This window comes from Coffea eugenioides, chromosome 6 (assembly GCF_003713205.1).
Source record: "Coffea eugenioides isolate CCC68of chromosome 6, Ceug_1.0, whole genome shotgun sequence".
Classification (NCBI taxonomy): Eukaryota; Viridiplantae; Streptophyta; class Magnoliopsida; order Gentianales; family Rubiaceae; genus Coffea; species Coffea eugenioides.
Window position 1 is genome coordinate 18,656,799 of NC_040040.1, and position 18,155 is coordinate 18,674,953.

At 37.6% G+C, this 18,155-nt stretch overlaps 1 protein-coding gene across 1 annotated transcript; it reads left to right on the forward strand.

Annotated features, from left to right (window-relative positions):
* Positions 1–568: 568 nt before the first annotated feature.
* LOC113772928 (disease resistance protein RGA2-like) lies at positions 569–3,903 on the forward strand. Its single transcript, XM_027317423.1, has 2 exons — positions 569–3,244; positions 3,390–3,903. Exon 1 carries the CDS (start codon positions 686–688, stop codon positions 3,236–3,238), a length of 2,553 nt encoding a protein of 850 aa, XP_027173224.1. The 5' UTR covers positions 569–685; the 3' UTR covers positions 3,239–3,244; positions 3,390–3,903.
* Positions 3,904–18,155: the final 14,252 nt, after the last annotated feature.

An 18,155-nucleotide genomic window follows, 5' to 3' on the forward strand; every position in this document is an offset into this window, starting at 1 on the left:
TAATTTGATGTTTCCAAAAATGCCCTTGTTTAATGTTAAATTAGGAGATAAATTGCTTTTAGGTGGTGGTGTCGCCACAGAAGTCCTTAATTGGATCCGAAAATTAAGTTTATGTATTAAATTGGCCAGAAATAAAAGTTAGGGACTAAATCGACTATAGAAAAAAGCTTAGGGACGAAAATGGTCATTTTTCCTTTTAGTATTTAGTAATAATATATTTGGATATATAATTATACATAATATCAAAATATAAATATTATATATATAAGTAATTAAAGGGTCGGACCTATATCGAACTTAAACCTAATGCAGCCTAAACTTGGCTCATATTTAATTCAAATCTAATTTTTAAATTCAAACTCAGTTTGACTTATTAAAATATCGGACTTATCGAGCTTTTTATCGGGTCGAACGAGCCGAGCTCTGGCTGGCTCAATCCATTGACAGTCCTAAACGCAACCCCAACGGACCCTAAGCCATCTTCCCAATATCCAGTCCCGCGTGTCACAGTTTTACTGGCTGCTTCTCCATATGTTCGGTTCGACTCGTCTTTGTTATGTTCTCTAGATTGACTTGCGTGCTCAGCTTGACTTTACCAAGTAATTTTGCTAAAGGGATTTATCTGCCTGCAAATCGGCGATCCACAAGAACTTCTTCTGGACTCCGTGGCATTGTTAAGATCAAGATGGCAGATTCTTTTCTTTTCGATATTGCACATACAATTCTTGGGAAACTGGGCTCCCTTGCTCTGCAGCAATTTTCCATGGTTTTTTGTGTAAAAAATGATCTGGATAAGCTTCAAAAGACTCTACTTACCATCAAGGATGTTCTTCTTGATGCCGAAGAGCAACAAGCCAAAAACGATGAACTAGCCAATTGGGTTGAAGAGCTCAAGGAAGTACTATATGATGCAGATGACTTTCTTGACGAAATTGAGGTAAATGGTCTAAGGAGACAGCTACTTTTCAGAAACATTAAAGGGAAGGTCAGTGGCTTCTTTTCATCTTTCAATCCAGTTATTTCAAGGTTGAAAATGGCTTACAAGATCAAAGATATAAGAGCAAGATTAGACAGCATTGCAGCTGATAAGGCAAAGTTTCCCCTATCTGTCAAGGTTGTTAATGGCTCTGACTGGCAAAGAACTAGGGATCCCACTTGTTCTTGGATCCAACCTTCTGATGTTATAGGAAGAAATCATGAAAAAGATGTGATGGTCCGTCATCTTATGCAGAATAATAGTAACGAGGAGAATCTCTCTGTCATTTCAGTTGTTGGTATTGGCGGTTTGGGGAAAACTACACTTGCTAAATTGGTGTACAATGATGAGATGATAATTAAACATTTCCAATTGAGAATTTGGCTCTCTGTTTCCCAAGCTTTTGATCGTAGCAAATTAGCTGCTAGTATTGTCAGTTGTGCAACTAATAAACCTTGTAACGAGTCACTTACTTTTAACGAAGTGATAACTTGCCTTCAAGATTCTTTGAGGGGAAAACGGTTTCTACTCATCTTGGATGATGTGTGGAATGAAGATAGGCCTAAGTGGCTCGAATTCAGAAGCTGGTTATGTGGTGGTGGAGGGGGAAGTAAGGTCATTGTGACTACTCGGAATGAATATGTTGCTTTTGTCATGGAGTCTACCTACACTCACAAATTAAACAGTCTTCCAGATAATGATTGTCTGTCATTGTTTGTGAAATGGGCATTTAGAGATGGGCAAGAAAAACATCACCCTAACCTTGTAAAAATTGGGGAAGATATTGTAAAGAAATGCAAAGGAGTTCCCCTAGCGATAAGGACTTTAGGGTGCATGCTATTCATGAAAACAAATGAACGTGATTGGCTGTCAGTGAGAGATAATGAAATATGGCTATTAGAACAAAAGGAAGATGATATCTTGCCTGCATTAAGACTGAGTTACAACCAGCTGCCTTGTTACTTGAAACAGTGTTTTGCCTACTGCTCCATGTTCCCAAAAGGGCAAGACATTGCAAGCATCATGTTGATTCAGCTGTGGATGGCCCAAGGGCTAATACAGTCATGCAGTGAAAATGAAGAGCTGGAAGATATGGGCACTCGATATGTCAAAGAATTGTGCTCGAGATCATTGCTGGAAGAGGTTGAAGCATATGGATCATTCATAACGTTTAAAATGCATGACTTAGTGCATGATCTTGCAGTGTCAGTTGCTCAAAATGAGCGCTCAGTCCCAAACAAGAAGTTTGGAAATTCAACAGAAAAGATGCGTCACATATCACTCCATAATTATAGTTCAATAAAAAATAAACTTCCTGTGCTCAAACTGAAGAAAATACGAACTTTATTCCTTCCGCATGCAGGGTCAGAAAAGGAGAGTACAGTTGCAATTGGTGGTGTCATTTCAAGATTCAAGTACTTGAGGGTATTCGATTTGAGCCATTCACGTCTTGAGGAGGTACCATTGTCAATTGGTGACCTGAAACACTTAAGGTACCTTGATCTTAGTGGCAACGACAACATCAAATCACTGCCCACAACCATCTGTAGGCTGCAGAATTTGCAGACTCTACGCCTTGTTCTGTGCACGCAGCTTCTGAATATACCAAGGGGTATAAAGTATCTAATAAGCCTGAGACACCTCTACATAACTACTAGAGAAACAAGCTTTCTCCAGAAAGGCATCGGATGCTTGACCACTCTTCAGTCTCTATCGATTCTTAGATGCGAAAATCTCACATCACTGTTTGAAGGAGCTGAAAAGCTGATTAACCTCAGGACCTTGGTGATTGGAGATTGTCCAAGGTTGACCTCTTTACCAGGGGGTATGAAATTTTTGACAGCTTTGGAGAACCTCATGATCATCAACTGTGAAGAGCTTAACTTCTCAGATTGGCAAGATTTTCAAGGATTTACAAGTCTTCGATCATTGATGATTGGAGGATTGCCACGTTTGAGTGATCTACCCCAATTTGCTTGCACTAACAGTAACAAACTAGAATTTGTACGTATCTCAACCTGCCCTGGCATTGTGGATCTTCGTACTTGGCTGGAAAATGCCAGCTCGCTTAGGAAGCTTGAGATTATAGGATGCCCTAAATTGACATCTTTGCCAGATATCTTGAGTTGCCTCAGTGGATTGATGGTGTTGAAAATTGACAAATGCCCTGAATTGAGCAGAAGGTGTGAGAAAGAATTAGGAGAGGACTGGTCTAAGATATCTCATGTCCAAGAAATATATCTAAATGGTGTCAAACTGTGAAATGAGGTATTCTTTCCCCAAATATAAAAACCTGCAGATATTATTTTAATGCGGAAAAATAGTTAGCTAATGTGACTATGAATTGACATGTAATGCTACTAGTTAGTAGTTCTTGTAGTGCTCTAAATTATGTCATCTGCTGCTTTTGTAGGTGTATGAAGCTATTTAGCTCAAGTTGACCTGCCTGAAGGGGAGATCATTAGCACTGCACAAGTCGAATCAAATTCTTCATGGGTCTATGTGGAGCATAGATCCAACAACATTTGTGATTGATTTCCATTTGGATAGGATATTTATCTCCTAATTTACTTTGATTGTGTTAACTTCCATGCAAACCCTCTTTATGTTCATTGTTTTCTAGAATGTCTTATGGACAAATAACAGCATATGCCATAAAAGAAGCGAGATGCTTGAAACTGTGTAGGCTACATTTCCTCAAATTTGATGTCATAGATGATTATTGTCTGTCTAGAAGAACAAGTGCAAGTGGAAGTGCCAGCGATAGTTTACCGAATGGATATTCTTTTCTATCGCATGCATCTTGGAAGGCTACTGAGAAAAATGGCGCAAGAAGAGCTTATGATTTTGTGCTAGGTAACAGAAGTTTCAGTTGTCAGCGTTTTCAACTTTTTGAGTCCTAATTTTTGCTTGAGGGGTTGATGGTATTTAAGGGAATATAAGTGCCTGATCTTGTGGTAGTAAATTAAACAGAGCTACAATAAAGAAAAATGCAAGTATTTTTTGCAGTTTTTGCTCATCCTTCTGTGACTTTTTTGGCATTTCAGTGAAGATTATGGCTAAATTTTTTTTTTTTTCCTGACGGAGGGGGTATCCGGGCCATCGGGTAAACCGGACCCGACTAATTCCATACCGGTCCGAGAGGAGAGGTCCCATCCCCCCGAACACGTTAATCATGGGACTCGAACCCTTGCGGGAGACTGGACAACGGCTCTTAAGGAAAATGCCGTGACCAAACGAGCTGCCCACGAGGGGCGCCTAAAACTTTGTTTTGATCCTTGATATCCTGGTGGTAATGTACAAGGGATTATAATGCTTATAAAATGATAAGAGCATGTTTGTGTTTCTTAGGTTATTCTAGCTCTGATCCATCTCGTGTAGGTGGACCATTTCATACTTTAATTTGGCCTGATGGTGGTGGAGGAAAGAGGAAAGAGTTTGGCATTTGCTGCCCTTTCTAGAGAGTAAGAATGGCCCGGAGTAGCGAGATAATAATTTCCGTGTCAATATAGAGTTAGGAGCCGTTTGGTAAAAAGTCATCAATCACAATTATTATTACTATGATTAATCAGTTAATGGTAATGAATTTTCGTTGAAACCTATAGAGTATTCGGCAATTAAAATTTAGGTATGAATTTTATATATTTCTTTTTTTCCTCCTCCTTTTTCTTCTAATTTTTTCACCACTATCTCTATTTCTTCTAGTATTGTTTTAGTTTTTTTCTGTTTTTAATTAAAAATATGAGACACATGAGTAAGTAAATATTGATTCTCTACTAAAAAGTAATTAATTACAAAACTCATATAATGAACCTATCGTATCCACTAAGTCATCAACGTTAACCAATTTCTAAGGCAAATGTTATTAGCACTCCCAGAAAAACCTCTAACACTCCCTCCTTTGTTTCAAAAACATAAAAAGGGATGGAATGCTGGAGGATTTTTTTTTGGAGTGCTAATTATCCATTTTATAAGCATCTCTATGATTAGCTTTAAAAACCACCTACCAAACACCCCTACTAGTGTTTAACTTGTACATCAACATTTTCTTTTCTTTCTTCAGTTAATTGGTGCAATACAGTTTAGTAATTAGCCTATATCAAAAAAGAAAAAAAAAAGGTACAAAGGAGGAAGAGGGGTAAAAGATAAGAGATGAAGGGCTGTATGGACAAATTATGCATCCAAACATAGCCAGTATCATTCTCCTAAATTTGGACTTATTTACATGAGAAAATAGAGTTAAAAGGCGAACCAAGTGATTCGATATTCAAATCAAACTTGATTAGCTAATAGTTTGTTCTATTTTGATTTGTCCACTAATCAAGTCAAACTTAAATAATATTTTGTATTCAGTAAATTTTTAAAAGGATAATTTCAGGAACCTCCGTCAAGATTTCTGACAATTACACTTAAATAACCTTTAATATTAAAAATTATACTCCTCGCCCTTTTCAGATGGATGTGACCAAATGTCACCAACAATAGCTTCCAAATGACTAAATGCCTTGAAAAAATTGTACATTTTTTGCTATTTTTTTTATTGATATGATAGATTCTATACTACAGCTACTTCTACTCTATACTAGAGGGAGAGGGATCTAGAGAGATCAAGGGGAATTGGTGAACTACTACCGATTCAGACGGGTGCATAGACACCCGCTGACAAAATATTTCTAGAAAAATTTGAATATTAAAATGCAGGCCAAGAGATTTAATTCTTTGACCGACACCCAAGTAGAACTTTTAAAATTCTCTTTGTGGCTTACTACTCTTAGAAAAATGAGAAAATGAAATTGCATTAGTTAAAAATTTTTTTAATGCTTCTTGGCGTCATTTGCTGGTGGCATAAGAACTTGAGATGCCAATTGGTTATACAGTACCAAGAGAAACCAAACAACTTTTGAAAGGAGTGGACTCAAGAAACCAAAGTTTCCTCTAGTTGGTGATCCTTCATCCGATGAAGAATCTGGACAAAAAAGTGCATGATATATAGCTATTTCAGCTCCATCAACATCACTACAGGTAAAAGATCAAATTGTTTTAATTTAGTGAACTTATTTAGAAGTTTTTTTAGGTACCGTATCTTGTTGATCATCTTAATACTTGTCATATTATCATTGAAGCTCCTCTCAGTAGCATGTGGCCAAGATATAGGTGTTAGATTGCTTGTAAAAGTAGGCCAAAGGAATAATCCTCATTTGTGGGTGTTCATTGTCTAATGAAGATGAATCAGAGGTTATATCTATTGTGATTGATTTTGACATGCATGTGATGTGCTTGATGTTTTTGTGAGCAAGTGTTCTAGACATAGACTAATTATGAAGTTTACTCCTATGCTATTCTGTATTGATAGTTCATTGTTGATGATCTGAATGATTGTGCTGAGATTTTAGTAGAAATAAAGATGTTTGATCATTGATTAGGGCCTTAGTCAACTGGATCTTGCATGTTTAATTGAGCAGCTTTATTTTCTGTAAATGCACGAAAACTTCTCATTCTATGACTTTGTAATGGACAATGAGCATCATTAAGCTGGAATTAATTATTATATGCAATTCTAATGTTTGAAAGTGTGCAAAACAAGATGCCGCATGTAGGTGTCCATGACATTATTCTTCACTACAAAGGGAAGAAAATTAGGATTTTCAATGTGGATCCTGATGAGTATTCTTATATAGTGCTTCTTAATGATGTTCATGAAAGAGCATTTCATGAAGTTCTTGGGAATCTTAAGTATCTGTTACATTTGAGATGTGTTATTCCAAGAAGTGGTGAAACTATGGATGTGAACACTAAAGAAGCTGTTTTTGAAATGTTCAAGAGGCATGAAAATGAGCTGATTATCAATGTGTATGTAGATCAAATATATATAATTCCTCCTAATGATAATCTAGTGAACAACTCTACTGGTATTAAAGAAAATCTAGGAATTCAGGATAATGCTAGGCATGTTCAAACTAAAACTAGAGATGAGGATGGTACTTTCATTTTAAGTGATGATGAGTCATGGTTGTATGCTGAAAATAGTGACCAAGAGGATAGCCCAAGTGTTGACAATGAAACTGATAAGGAAGTTGACAGCAGTGACAATGCCTATTTAGATTATGATGAGAATGATGAAGGTGAGATTATTCCAGATTCAGAGTCTAATGAAATTGGCAATGAAGCAAGGATAGCTTTAAGAACAAAAATGTTCACTTGCAATTCTTGAGAGGATGTTGAATTTGAGAAGGGTATGTTATTCACCAATGTAGATGCTTTTAGAGCTGCTTTGAAAGACTATATCATCCAAAAAGATTTCTCACTAGAAAGATTGAAAAATAAGAAGACAAGGTGCACTGCAAAGTATGGTGTTGAAGGCTGTCCATAGAGAATCTATACAAATCCTATTAGGGAAACAACAACATACCAAATCAAGACATACAACCCTCAACACACTTGTGTCACGGACAACAAGAGTAAGGAAGCGACGTCTGATTGGATGGCTGCAAAACTAGTCCCACTTCTTAGGCTACATCCTCAAATGAGTAGTAAATGCGTGGAGACTGAGATGGTGACAAAATATGGTGTTCACCCCAGTAGCATGCAGATTTGGAGGGCCAAGAAAAAAGGCTAAGGAGGAGATTCAAGGAACACACTATGACTCCAATGCAAAGTTACCCAAATATGCTAAGCTTATAAGAAAAACTAATCCTCAAAGCATTTGTAAAATTCATTATGACAGACCAAATCTCTTGGTAGAGCAAAGATTTTTAAAAATTTTCATCATTTTCAAATCACAAAAGGATGGATTTTTAAGTGGATGCAAGCCATTTATTGGCTTTGACAATTGCTTTCTTAATGGACCCTATGGATGAACCTTACTCACTGCGGTTGCTTTGGATAGGAATAATAGTATATTCCCACTTGCTTTTGCTGCGTCTGAATGTGAAAATAAAGAGACTTGGACCTGGTTCTTTCATTTTTTTGAGGAATATTTTGGGCCATTTGATAACCAGTTGCCTCTGCCATTCATAAGCGACAGATAAAAGGTAAGATTTCAGTTTCTGCTGACTGTTGCAATTCTGTATTTTAATACTTTAGTACTCAGATTCTGTGATTGGTAATTAAACTATGAACATCCAGGGTTTGAATATGGCTCATGAAGAAGTGATACCAAATGCTGATGTCAGGTATTGCTGTAGGCATATCTACAATAATTTCAAGCAATTATTCCCAGGATTGCTCTTGAAAAGTTACTTTTGACAAGCAGCTAAGAGCTATCATGAATCTAGTCACAAAGAGGCAATGGAACGAATTAAGGATATAAATATTGAGGCTTGGAGATACTTGACAAAGATACCAATCACAGTTTGGGCAAGACATTCATTTTCTGTGACTGTTAAGAATGATCATGTGACAAATAACTTCAGCTGAATCATTTAATGCTTGGGTTGGTGGTCTCAAGCAGATGCCTACACTTACTATGCTTGAAGGGTTGAGAAGGAAAATCATGAAGAAATTGTACAAAAGATTTCAAAAGACTTGCACATCCACTACTAATGTGCTGCCTAATATTGTACAAAAATTGAAAGACATAGATGAAAAATCAAGAGAGTGTGAACTGTCGATGGCAAGTAAGACATTGTTTGAGGTTACAGATTTTGACAAGATATATATAGCCAACCTATCAGAAAGGAAGTGTGAAAGTGGGGCATTTTAAATTTCAGAATTACCATGTAAGCATGCTGCCTTGGGTATTGTATATAGAAGGGAGAAGCTTGAGCATTACTGTGATCTTGCCTTCACAATTGACGTGTGCCACAAGACTTACTCTGGAATAATAATGCCAATTCCAAATGAGAAAAACTAGCCTGATATGCCAGAGGTGATCCTACTTAGAGGTGGCAATTTGGATTGAAATCCATTTATCCATCCATATAAACCATAATTAAATGGATTTGGATTATCCATTTATAATATTGGTTTTAAATGGTTTATCAAAGTAAAACCATTAAATTAAATGGATTTATATGGATTATCCACAAAAACCACATATATCCATTTACTTGAAAACCAAATAAAAGAAACGGACAGCAAATGACTAAAAAATGAGCTATTCTAAAATAGAACGTTGGGGTGTGAAAATGCCGTCCCCGTGCTCCCTCGTTTTCACCGGTTTCGTTCCCTCCTTCACGGCCATCGCCTCCCATTCCCCTCTGTTCTAATCACTACTTAACTAAATCCATCCTCTCTGTCTGAATCCTCCTAAAATTTTACCCAACCCAGGATCCCAGATCGAGTGAGGATGAATTTTGCGGGCAAGTGATCGGAGGTAAATCTTCATCCTTTTCTTGCTGATATCTTCGTCTTTGTTTTCCGTTTGCGCTTAAATTGTTTGATAATTAGGAGGGAACGGGTCTGTCTCTGTTTCTGGTTCTAGGTTGTTGAGTTTCCAATCAATATTTGTTAAATCAAAGCTTTTGGGCTGGCTAATTAACTTGAATTATTGGGGTTATCGCATTTCATTTGCATGTGGCTAGCTGCTGTGACGACTAGGAGTTGTAAGTCTTTTGGTTGTAATGCTGAAACAAGTGAGATTCGGTTGGCTTTGAAGCAAACCCATTACTTTTTCCCAACGATTCCTTGTGGAGGATTAGAGTGCAAGCCTGGCACCACAGAATTTGTGGTTCAGAAATCCCAACTAAGTTGGGAAGGGACTTGTCAATTGGCACTACAAGATAAAATGGATACTTCAACGAGAGCTTCCCTGGAGTCACTGATACCTGGAATGAGATTCTGTACAATATTTTTCTCTAGAATGATTCATGTTATAGCAGACAACTAATTCCCAGGTCCTTATTCCTAGTTGAATTCATTACTGTGATGAGGACATTAGGAAATTTAGTTAGAGTTGTTATGTCTAACATTAATTAGAAGACATGACATATGATTGCATGCATCGAAATCTGGCAAACTGATCAAAATTTAGTTTTTAGAGTAAGTAATGCATGATAAATTGCAAGCTTGGGATTTCTGGACTTCTAAATGTTTAATGTTATCTTAATCCTTTCCTCTAACTAGTATTTTTTTGCTGTCATTTTGCACTTAATAAGATCTGAATTTTTTTTCTATTCTTTGGTGCAATGAATATTAGGTACTTGTTCAAATGGAAGGAGAAGAAGAGCACAATGTTGAGCGAGTTTCATCAACAGATTCTATACCTGAAAGTGGAGAGGCTACCGGAGAAAGTTCAGCCAAGCGAATTAGGAGGCAAACATCAATTGCTTGGGATGGTTTTGATACTGTAGCAGTGACTGCTGATGGAAGGAAAAAAATTAAGTGTAAATGGTGTGCACAAACATATTTATTAAAAGGTAATTCTGGAACATCTAATATGCTCAAGCATTTTGAATCTTGCAAGTGGAGAGAGTTGAAGAATACAAGCTTTGGGGCTCCTTTGGATCAACATATGTATCGTGAAAAAATTGCAGTTGCTATTATAAAACATAATTACCCTTTTGAATTTGTGGAACATGAGGGCATTCAAGATCTGCATAACTTCTTATGTGAAGAGGCAAAACCTGTATCAAGAAACACAATCAAAGCAGATGTTGTGAGAATGTACTCGAGAGAAAAAGAAACTCTTAAACATGCCTTAGAGAATGTGAAGAGTAGAATATGTTTGACATTCGATCTATGGAGTTCATCCACTACAGATGGTTACTTGGCACTTACGGCTCATTATATTGATGAAAATTGGGTGCTCCAAAAACGGATATTGAATTTCCGTCATATTCCTCCACCACATAATGGTGTCTCTTTGGCAACAGGGGTAATGGATTTACTTAGAGAATGGGGAATTGAAAAGAAAATTTTCTCATTGACTATGGATAATGCAGCCTACAATGATGTTTTGGTGAATGTTTTGAAGCGTCATTTGAAGATTGCTGGTCCGTTGGTGTGTGATGGAGAATTCTTTCATGTACGTTGTGGAGCACACATTCTAAACTTGATAGTAAAAGCAGGTTTAGAAATAGTTGAGCAACCTCTTTCAAAAATACGGGAATCTGTCAAGTATGTTCGGTCAAGTGAAGCAAGAAAAGTCAAATTTGCTGAATGCATTGCTAGAGTCTCTATCAATTGCAAAAAGAAAGTTCGACAAGATATTTCAATAAGATGGAATTCAACATATCTTATGTGTGAATCTGCTTTGGAGCATCGAGGAACATTTCAAGAATTGCAGTTAGTTGATCCAAATTATAAATGGTTTCCAACAGATGAAGAGTGGAAAAAGGTTCATCGCATATCTCTGTTTTTAAAACCGTTTTATGATATCACCACATTGTTTTCTGGATCTCATTATCCTACTGCTAATTTATATTTTCATGGGGTTTGGAAAATTCAGCAGTTGATTTGTGAAGAAATGCATAGTCAAGATGATGATTTTGTGCAAATGGCTATGAAAATGCATGATAAATTTAACAAATATTGGGAGTGTTACAGTTTTGTTTTGAGTTTTGCTGTGATATTGGATCCACGTTTTAAGTTGCAATGGGTAGAGTTTTGTTTGACAAAGATATACCCGAGAACTTTTTCTACACGTGTGAGGGAGATTCGTGAGAAACTGCATTTCATGTTTGATGATTATATGCAATTATATCCCTCCGTTATGGCAGATTCATCACAAGTAGCATCTTTTAGTGAGGGAGTTTCTTCTAATCTTGCTAATGAAATAGATGAGTTTACCATGTATGAAAGTGAACACTATAATTTGAACAGGAATACATCACAGTTGGATTTGTATTTAAATGAGAATAGGCTTCCAGCAAAAGAAGATTTGGATGTTCTTCAATTTTGGAAAGAAAATAGAAATCGATATCCAGCGATTTCATTGATGGCACAAGACATTTTGAGTATTCCTATTACTACAGTGGCTTCAGAGTCCGCTTTCAGCGTTGGCGGTCGGATTATCAACAAATATCGTAGTACCATCTTGCCAGAGAATGTAGAAGCTTTAATATGCACTAAAGATTGGTTATATGGTGAAAAATGTAAGTATTTTATATATTCTTTATTTTGTTAAAAATTTCTTTTACTGCACATAATATTTACGGTAGTTAAATTATTATTTTTCTTTATTTAGAAATGACGTATTTGCTGTTTTATGATATTAATATAGTTTCACAAGAAAATGCCGAGGAAGAAGCTGCATTAATTACAGATTTTGCTCCATTAGTTACAAAACTTCTTGGCTCCAATAGGGAGGTTTACGAAGAGGAAATCTAGTCATGTGACTTATTGGATTGCTCAAAGGTAATATGGTTACTGATTTATGAAGCAATTAAGTATTTTATTAAGTGCCTTCATGGATGATTGGATGGGATTGTAGACTCCTAGCTGTTGCTTATTTGGTATGGTTTCTAGTTTTGCAGCTTCTTGATGGGCCCTTTGTTCGTGTCTTCTTTCACTCCTTAGGGACTAGTATTCACTGCCCTTGCTGGACTAAAAGAGGAGCTGTGTTTTGGGAAGGTTATGATCTATAGCACTACAAACTTCTCAGTGGCAGCATCATATGCTTCCTAGGCCATGTTGTGTGTAATTTTTTAGCATGCATACTTTCTCTGCACTTTTGTTAAGACCATATCTCTACCAAGAAATTTTAATCATATTAGCATTTCTTTATAGCATCCTCTAATCACTTTTTCTGTTTGTTCTTATTTCTTGCAAACTTTTGTGTTTAAATCTAATTTTTGTGAACTTTTTTTTATGCCCAAGTTAAAGGAGTATTTAGCTCATATGCACTACAGCTGAAATCAAGTACTTGAGCTGTAATGCATTTCTGAATTATGACAAGTAGTTGGAATTGCATAAATAAATTGTAAAGCATTTAACTTCTGCATTCATATGCTTCCTTTGCCCGCTGCAGGTACCATGCCATTACCAGTGCTTACTACAGAGGAGCTGTTGGTGCTTTACTCGTGTAGGAAGGCAGTCGAGGCCATTGATGAAGGTGCTCCTTCATCTGTTCCTCCTAAAGGAGAGACGATCAATATCAAAGATGAGGGATCTTCTTGGAAGAGATTGGATGCTGTTCAAGCTAGAGCTTGCATGGAAATCTTCAAGGACAATGGCTCTTGCTGCATAAGTCTTGTACATTACATCGTTCAACCAGCAATATTGTTCATTTGATTGTCCTCTGTCTTGGATCATATAAGATGACAGTTACATGGAAATACTAATGTACATCGTTCAACCAGCAATATTGTTCATTTGATTGTCCTCTGTCTTGGATCATATAAGATGACAGTTACATGGAAATACTTTAGTATTTTCATGAAATTCTTACTTGGTAGGATCAGGAATGGGTATAGTTACTTGGTAATACAAAAAAAAAAAAAGTAACCAAAATATATAAATGGATTATAAATGGATAATTGGTTTTTATATAATCCATTTAGATCCATCCATTTAGATCCATTTATTAAATGGATCTAAATGGATTGGATAAATTTCATCCACCATCCATTAAGTCAAAACCAATTATGAACCATTTATCCATATTGCCACCTCTAATCCTACTACACTGTTACCACCTCCATTGAGAAGGGCACCAGAGGGACCAAAGAAGAATAAAAGAAGGGAAGCAGATGAAGGAACTCCATCAACTCAGACAGTCAGATCTGCATTTAGGTGCTCTTTTTGTAAATCTTATGGACACAACAAAATAACTTGTAAAAGAACTCCTGTTAAAGCAAAAAGTGGGGGTAACGAAGAAGGCAATAAGGTATTCATTTAGCCAGTATATATGCTATGATTCCATTTGAACTTTGTTAGTAACGTACTTGATATAAGGTGATATTGTTGACAAAATTTGAGTAAATTGACTGGAATCGGATCCCGTTCCTCTTCCTGGTCCTTTCTATTAAATAAGAATTCCTGTACAATCTATTTTTGGTAAACCCCTATATATACTTGATTGATTGACCTAATATACAGCTATGGTAACTGATTTTCTATTCTAGGTAAGAAATATATACAGATTTTAGCCATAATGTCTGTCATAATCTGCCATAATCTTTCCCATAACCTCTGCCATATAATCTGCCATAATCTTTCCCATAATATCTGCCACAATCTTTCCCATAACCTCTGCCACAATCTCTGCCATTGATACCATTGATATCCCCCCTCAAATTGATGCTGGCTGATCAACAAGCATCAATTTGTCAACAAGAAAGTGATGACGATTTTTGGAGAGAGCTTTAGTAAACACATCCGCAATCTGGAGATCAGTGGGGATATGCGGAAGAGAGATGACCTGAGCATCATATGATTCACGAATAGAGTGACAATCCACTTCAATGTGTTTGGTACGCTCGTGAAATACTGGATTAGCCGCAATTTGAATTGCACTAGTGTTGTCGGCATGAAGCGGTGTAGACCCTTTTTGAGGAAACCCGAGCTCACCTAACAATCCACGGAGCCAAACAATTTCAGAGCATGCAGAAGACATAGCACGATACTCAGACTCCGTAGAAGACTTAGACACCCTGTCTTGCTTCTTGCTTTTCCAGGAAACGAGAGAAGTACCAAGGAACATGCACCAACCAGTAACTGAACGTCTAGTATCAGAACAACCAGCCCAATCAGCATCACTATATGCAATCAGGCGAATAGGAGAGTTTGCTGGAAAGAAAAGACCACGAGAAGAAGTGCCTTTCAAATAGCGAACAATGCGGCGAACAGCTGCCAAATGAAGGTGCCGAGGTGCTTGCATAAACTGACTAACTTGTTGAACAGCAAAAGAGATATCAGGGCGAGTAATAGTCAGGTAGTTTAGACTACCCACCAGCTGTCGATATAAAGACGGATCAGAGATAAGATCACCTTCATCATGACGATACTTAACATTCACTTCCAAAGGGGTATCAACGGATCGACCATCTTGAAGACCAGCCAAAGCAATTAACTCCCGAATGTATTTGTGCTGGGTTAAGAAAATACCGGTGGAACTAGAATATACCTCAAGACCTAAAAAATACTGTAAAGAACCCAGGTCCTTCATATGGAAACAACGTTGAAGATGGTCTTGAAGTTGAGAAATCAATGCATAATCAGTCCCGTAATAACAATATCATCAACATATACAAGAAGTATGACAATGCCTTTAGATGTCTTGCAAAGAAACAAAGAGGAATCATACTGGCTTTGGACAAAGGAGAAACCAAGAAGTGTGGAACGAAATTTATCAAACCAAGCACGTGGAGCTTGTTTCAAACCATAGAGGGATCGTTTCAACTTACAAACATCACCTGAAGGTGTGGAGAATAACCCTGGTGGTGGAGTCATATAAATGTCTTCTTTCAGATCTCCATGTAAAAAGGCATTCTTAACGTCCATCTGTCGCAGTGACCATCCCTTAGAAGCAGCAATGGCAAGAACAAGTCGTACCGTAGTCATCTTTGCTACAGGAGCAAATGTCTCCTCATAATTGATTCCATATTCCTGTCGATTACCATGGGCCACCAATCTCGCTTTATGTCTATCAAGCGTTCCATCGGACCGTAGTTTAATGGAATAGACCCATTTACAGCCAATGGGTTTTACACCAGTAGGACAAGGTACGATGTCCCAAGTATGATTCTCCAAAAGAGCTTGAAGTTCTTCGTCCATAGCTTTTACCCAACATGCATGTTTAGTTGCTTGAGAATAAGAGGAATGTACTGCAGTGTCAACTAAAGCGGTAGAGAAACCATACCTATCAGGAGGTTTGCTGATACGGGAAGATCGTCGCAGAGTCACAGAATCATCAGAAGTGGTAGGCAGTGGAGCAGGATCGGGAAGGATTTCTACTGATGGAGGTCGTCGACGTTGATAGACAATGCCAGGTCTAAATCGTTGAATTGGTGGAGAGATATCATCAAAGCTAGGAAGAACAACATTGTTGGAAGGAAAAGTGTGCTGCGAAAAATAGTACTCATGCTCAAAGAAAATGACATGTCGAGAGACACGCAAACGATTAGCAACAGCATCATAACATAAGAATCCTTTTTGAGTGGTGCTATATCCCATAAAGGCACACCGAACTGACTGAGCTGCAAGCTTGTGGCGCTCATGAGGTGGTAGGTGAACAAAACAAACACAACCAAATGTGTGTAGCATGTGATAATTAGGATGTACACCAAAAAGACGATAATAAGGAGAATCAAAACCCAATTGTTGAGAAGGCAATCGATTAATCAAATACACAGCAGTTGACAAAGCTTCAACCCAAAATCTAGGGGGTACAGAAGATTGTAAGAGTAATGTTCGAACCATATCCAACAAATGACGGTTTTTACGTTCAGCCACCCCATTTTGTTGAGGGGTATAAGGACATGATCTCTGAGATACAATCCCTTTGCGTTGCAAGTAGGCTTGGAAGTCATGTGACACATATTCCCCACCATTATCAGACCGTAAGATCTTAATACAAGTGGAAAACTATGTCTCAATGTAAGCCACAAAGGTTTGAAAAACAGTAAACACCTCAGCTTTAGTGCGCAGGAAATATATCCATGTGAACCGACTATAGTCATCAATGAATGTCACAAAGTATTTATACTGCGCATGTGAAATGACAGGAGTAATACCCCAAACATCACTATGTATTATCTCAAAGCATGCACTAGCACAACCAACAGAAGTAGGAAAAGGTAACATCTTACTCTTCCCCAATTTACACACAGAACAATCAAGAGATGATGCATGAGCAAAACCTTGATCTTTAGCACCAAGAAAACCATGCTTTATTAAATCAAATAAAATGACATTATTTGGATGACCCAATCGTCTATGCCAAATTTCAGCCTTATTGTCAACAATCATAGAGGCTAAAGATAAAGTTCTAGGAACAGTAAATTGCAATGGAAATAATCTTCCCACTCTAGGCCCCTTCGCGATTACCTTCCCCGACATCTGGTCCTGCACAAGACAACCACCACGAGAGAAATGTACATCACAATGATTCTCCACTAGCTGTCCAACAGAGATTAAATTAGTAGACAACTTAGGAGCAACAAATACATGGCGAAAAGAATGTCCAATATCACCAATAGCTGTAATTGGAAGATTACTACCATTAGCAATCTGAATATTTTGGCAACCAGTATATGGCCGCAAATTTTGTAAAAAATCAGATGAACCAGTCATATGATTGGTCGCTCCTGAGTCGATAAGCCAAGTAGATGAAGCTGGCTTACCTTGACCTTGAAGTCCAAGGGCAGAAAATGCAGTAAGAATCATCTGCTGGACCATTTCTGGGGTCAGAACAGTCTGGCTGGTGGTAGATGTAGGACCAATAACAGGAGCATCTGGAACAGTAGCTTGAAAAGCTTGGGCTCGCCTGTTTTCCGGACGTGTAGGACATTCCTTGAGAATATGTCCACTTTGCTTACAGTAACTGCAGAATTTCTTACCACAATTGCGAGCAATATGGCCAAACTCCTTGCAGCTGTAGCACTGCATTTGTCCCTTTCCTCTATTCCTTCCTTGTGCAGCATAAGCAACATTGACAACCTCTGATGTCCCACCAGCTGCACTTAGAATTGACTGTGTAGCCAATCTTTGTTCTTCCCGTAACAATTCACCAACACACACATCCAAAGAAGGAACTGGATTTCGATTCAGCAATCCACCCCGAGCAGTCTCAAATTCTGGCCTCAGTTTCATCAAAAACTGATCACGCATGCTAACTTGATGAACTTTTTGAAAGCTTGCTAAGGCCTCCTTAGGTATCTCAAAGTAGATGATATCAGAATATTCACCCCACAGATTTAGAAATGCAGAATAATATTGCTCAATAGAGAGATTACCTTGACTGAACTTACTGATATCAAGTTCAAGCTGAAATCGTCTTGCAGTGTTGTGTTGATGATATATGCGTTTCAGAAAATTCCATATCTCCTTTGCAGTATTAAATGAACGTAAGCTGTTCACCATATGAGGTTCAATGGATGCTAAAATCATGAAATAATTCGTGAATCATTTGATTCCCATTGACTTATTTCTTTCTCAGTTCCAGAAGCAGTAGAAGACCCATCAATGTGACCCCAAAGCTCCTTCCCTTTCAGAAACATTCTGAACTGAAATTCCCATGTTGCATAATTCTTCCCTGTAAGTCTGATACCCAAAGTCTCTGCAGATTGTCTTCCAAAAG

Bases quoted from the DNA above. Each gene is read 5' to 3' on its own strand.
- LOC113772928 (XM_027317423.1), top strand. From the start codon at position 686: ATGGCAGATTCTTTTCTTTTCGATATTGCACATACAATTCTTGGGAAA.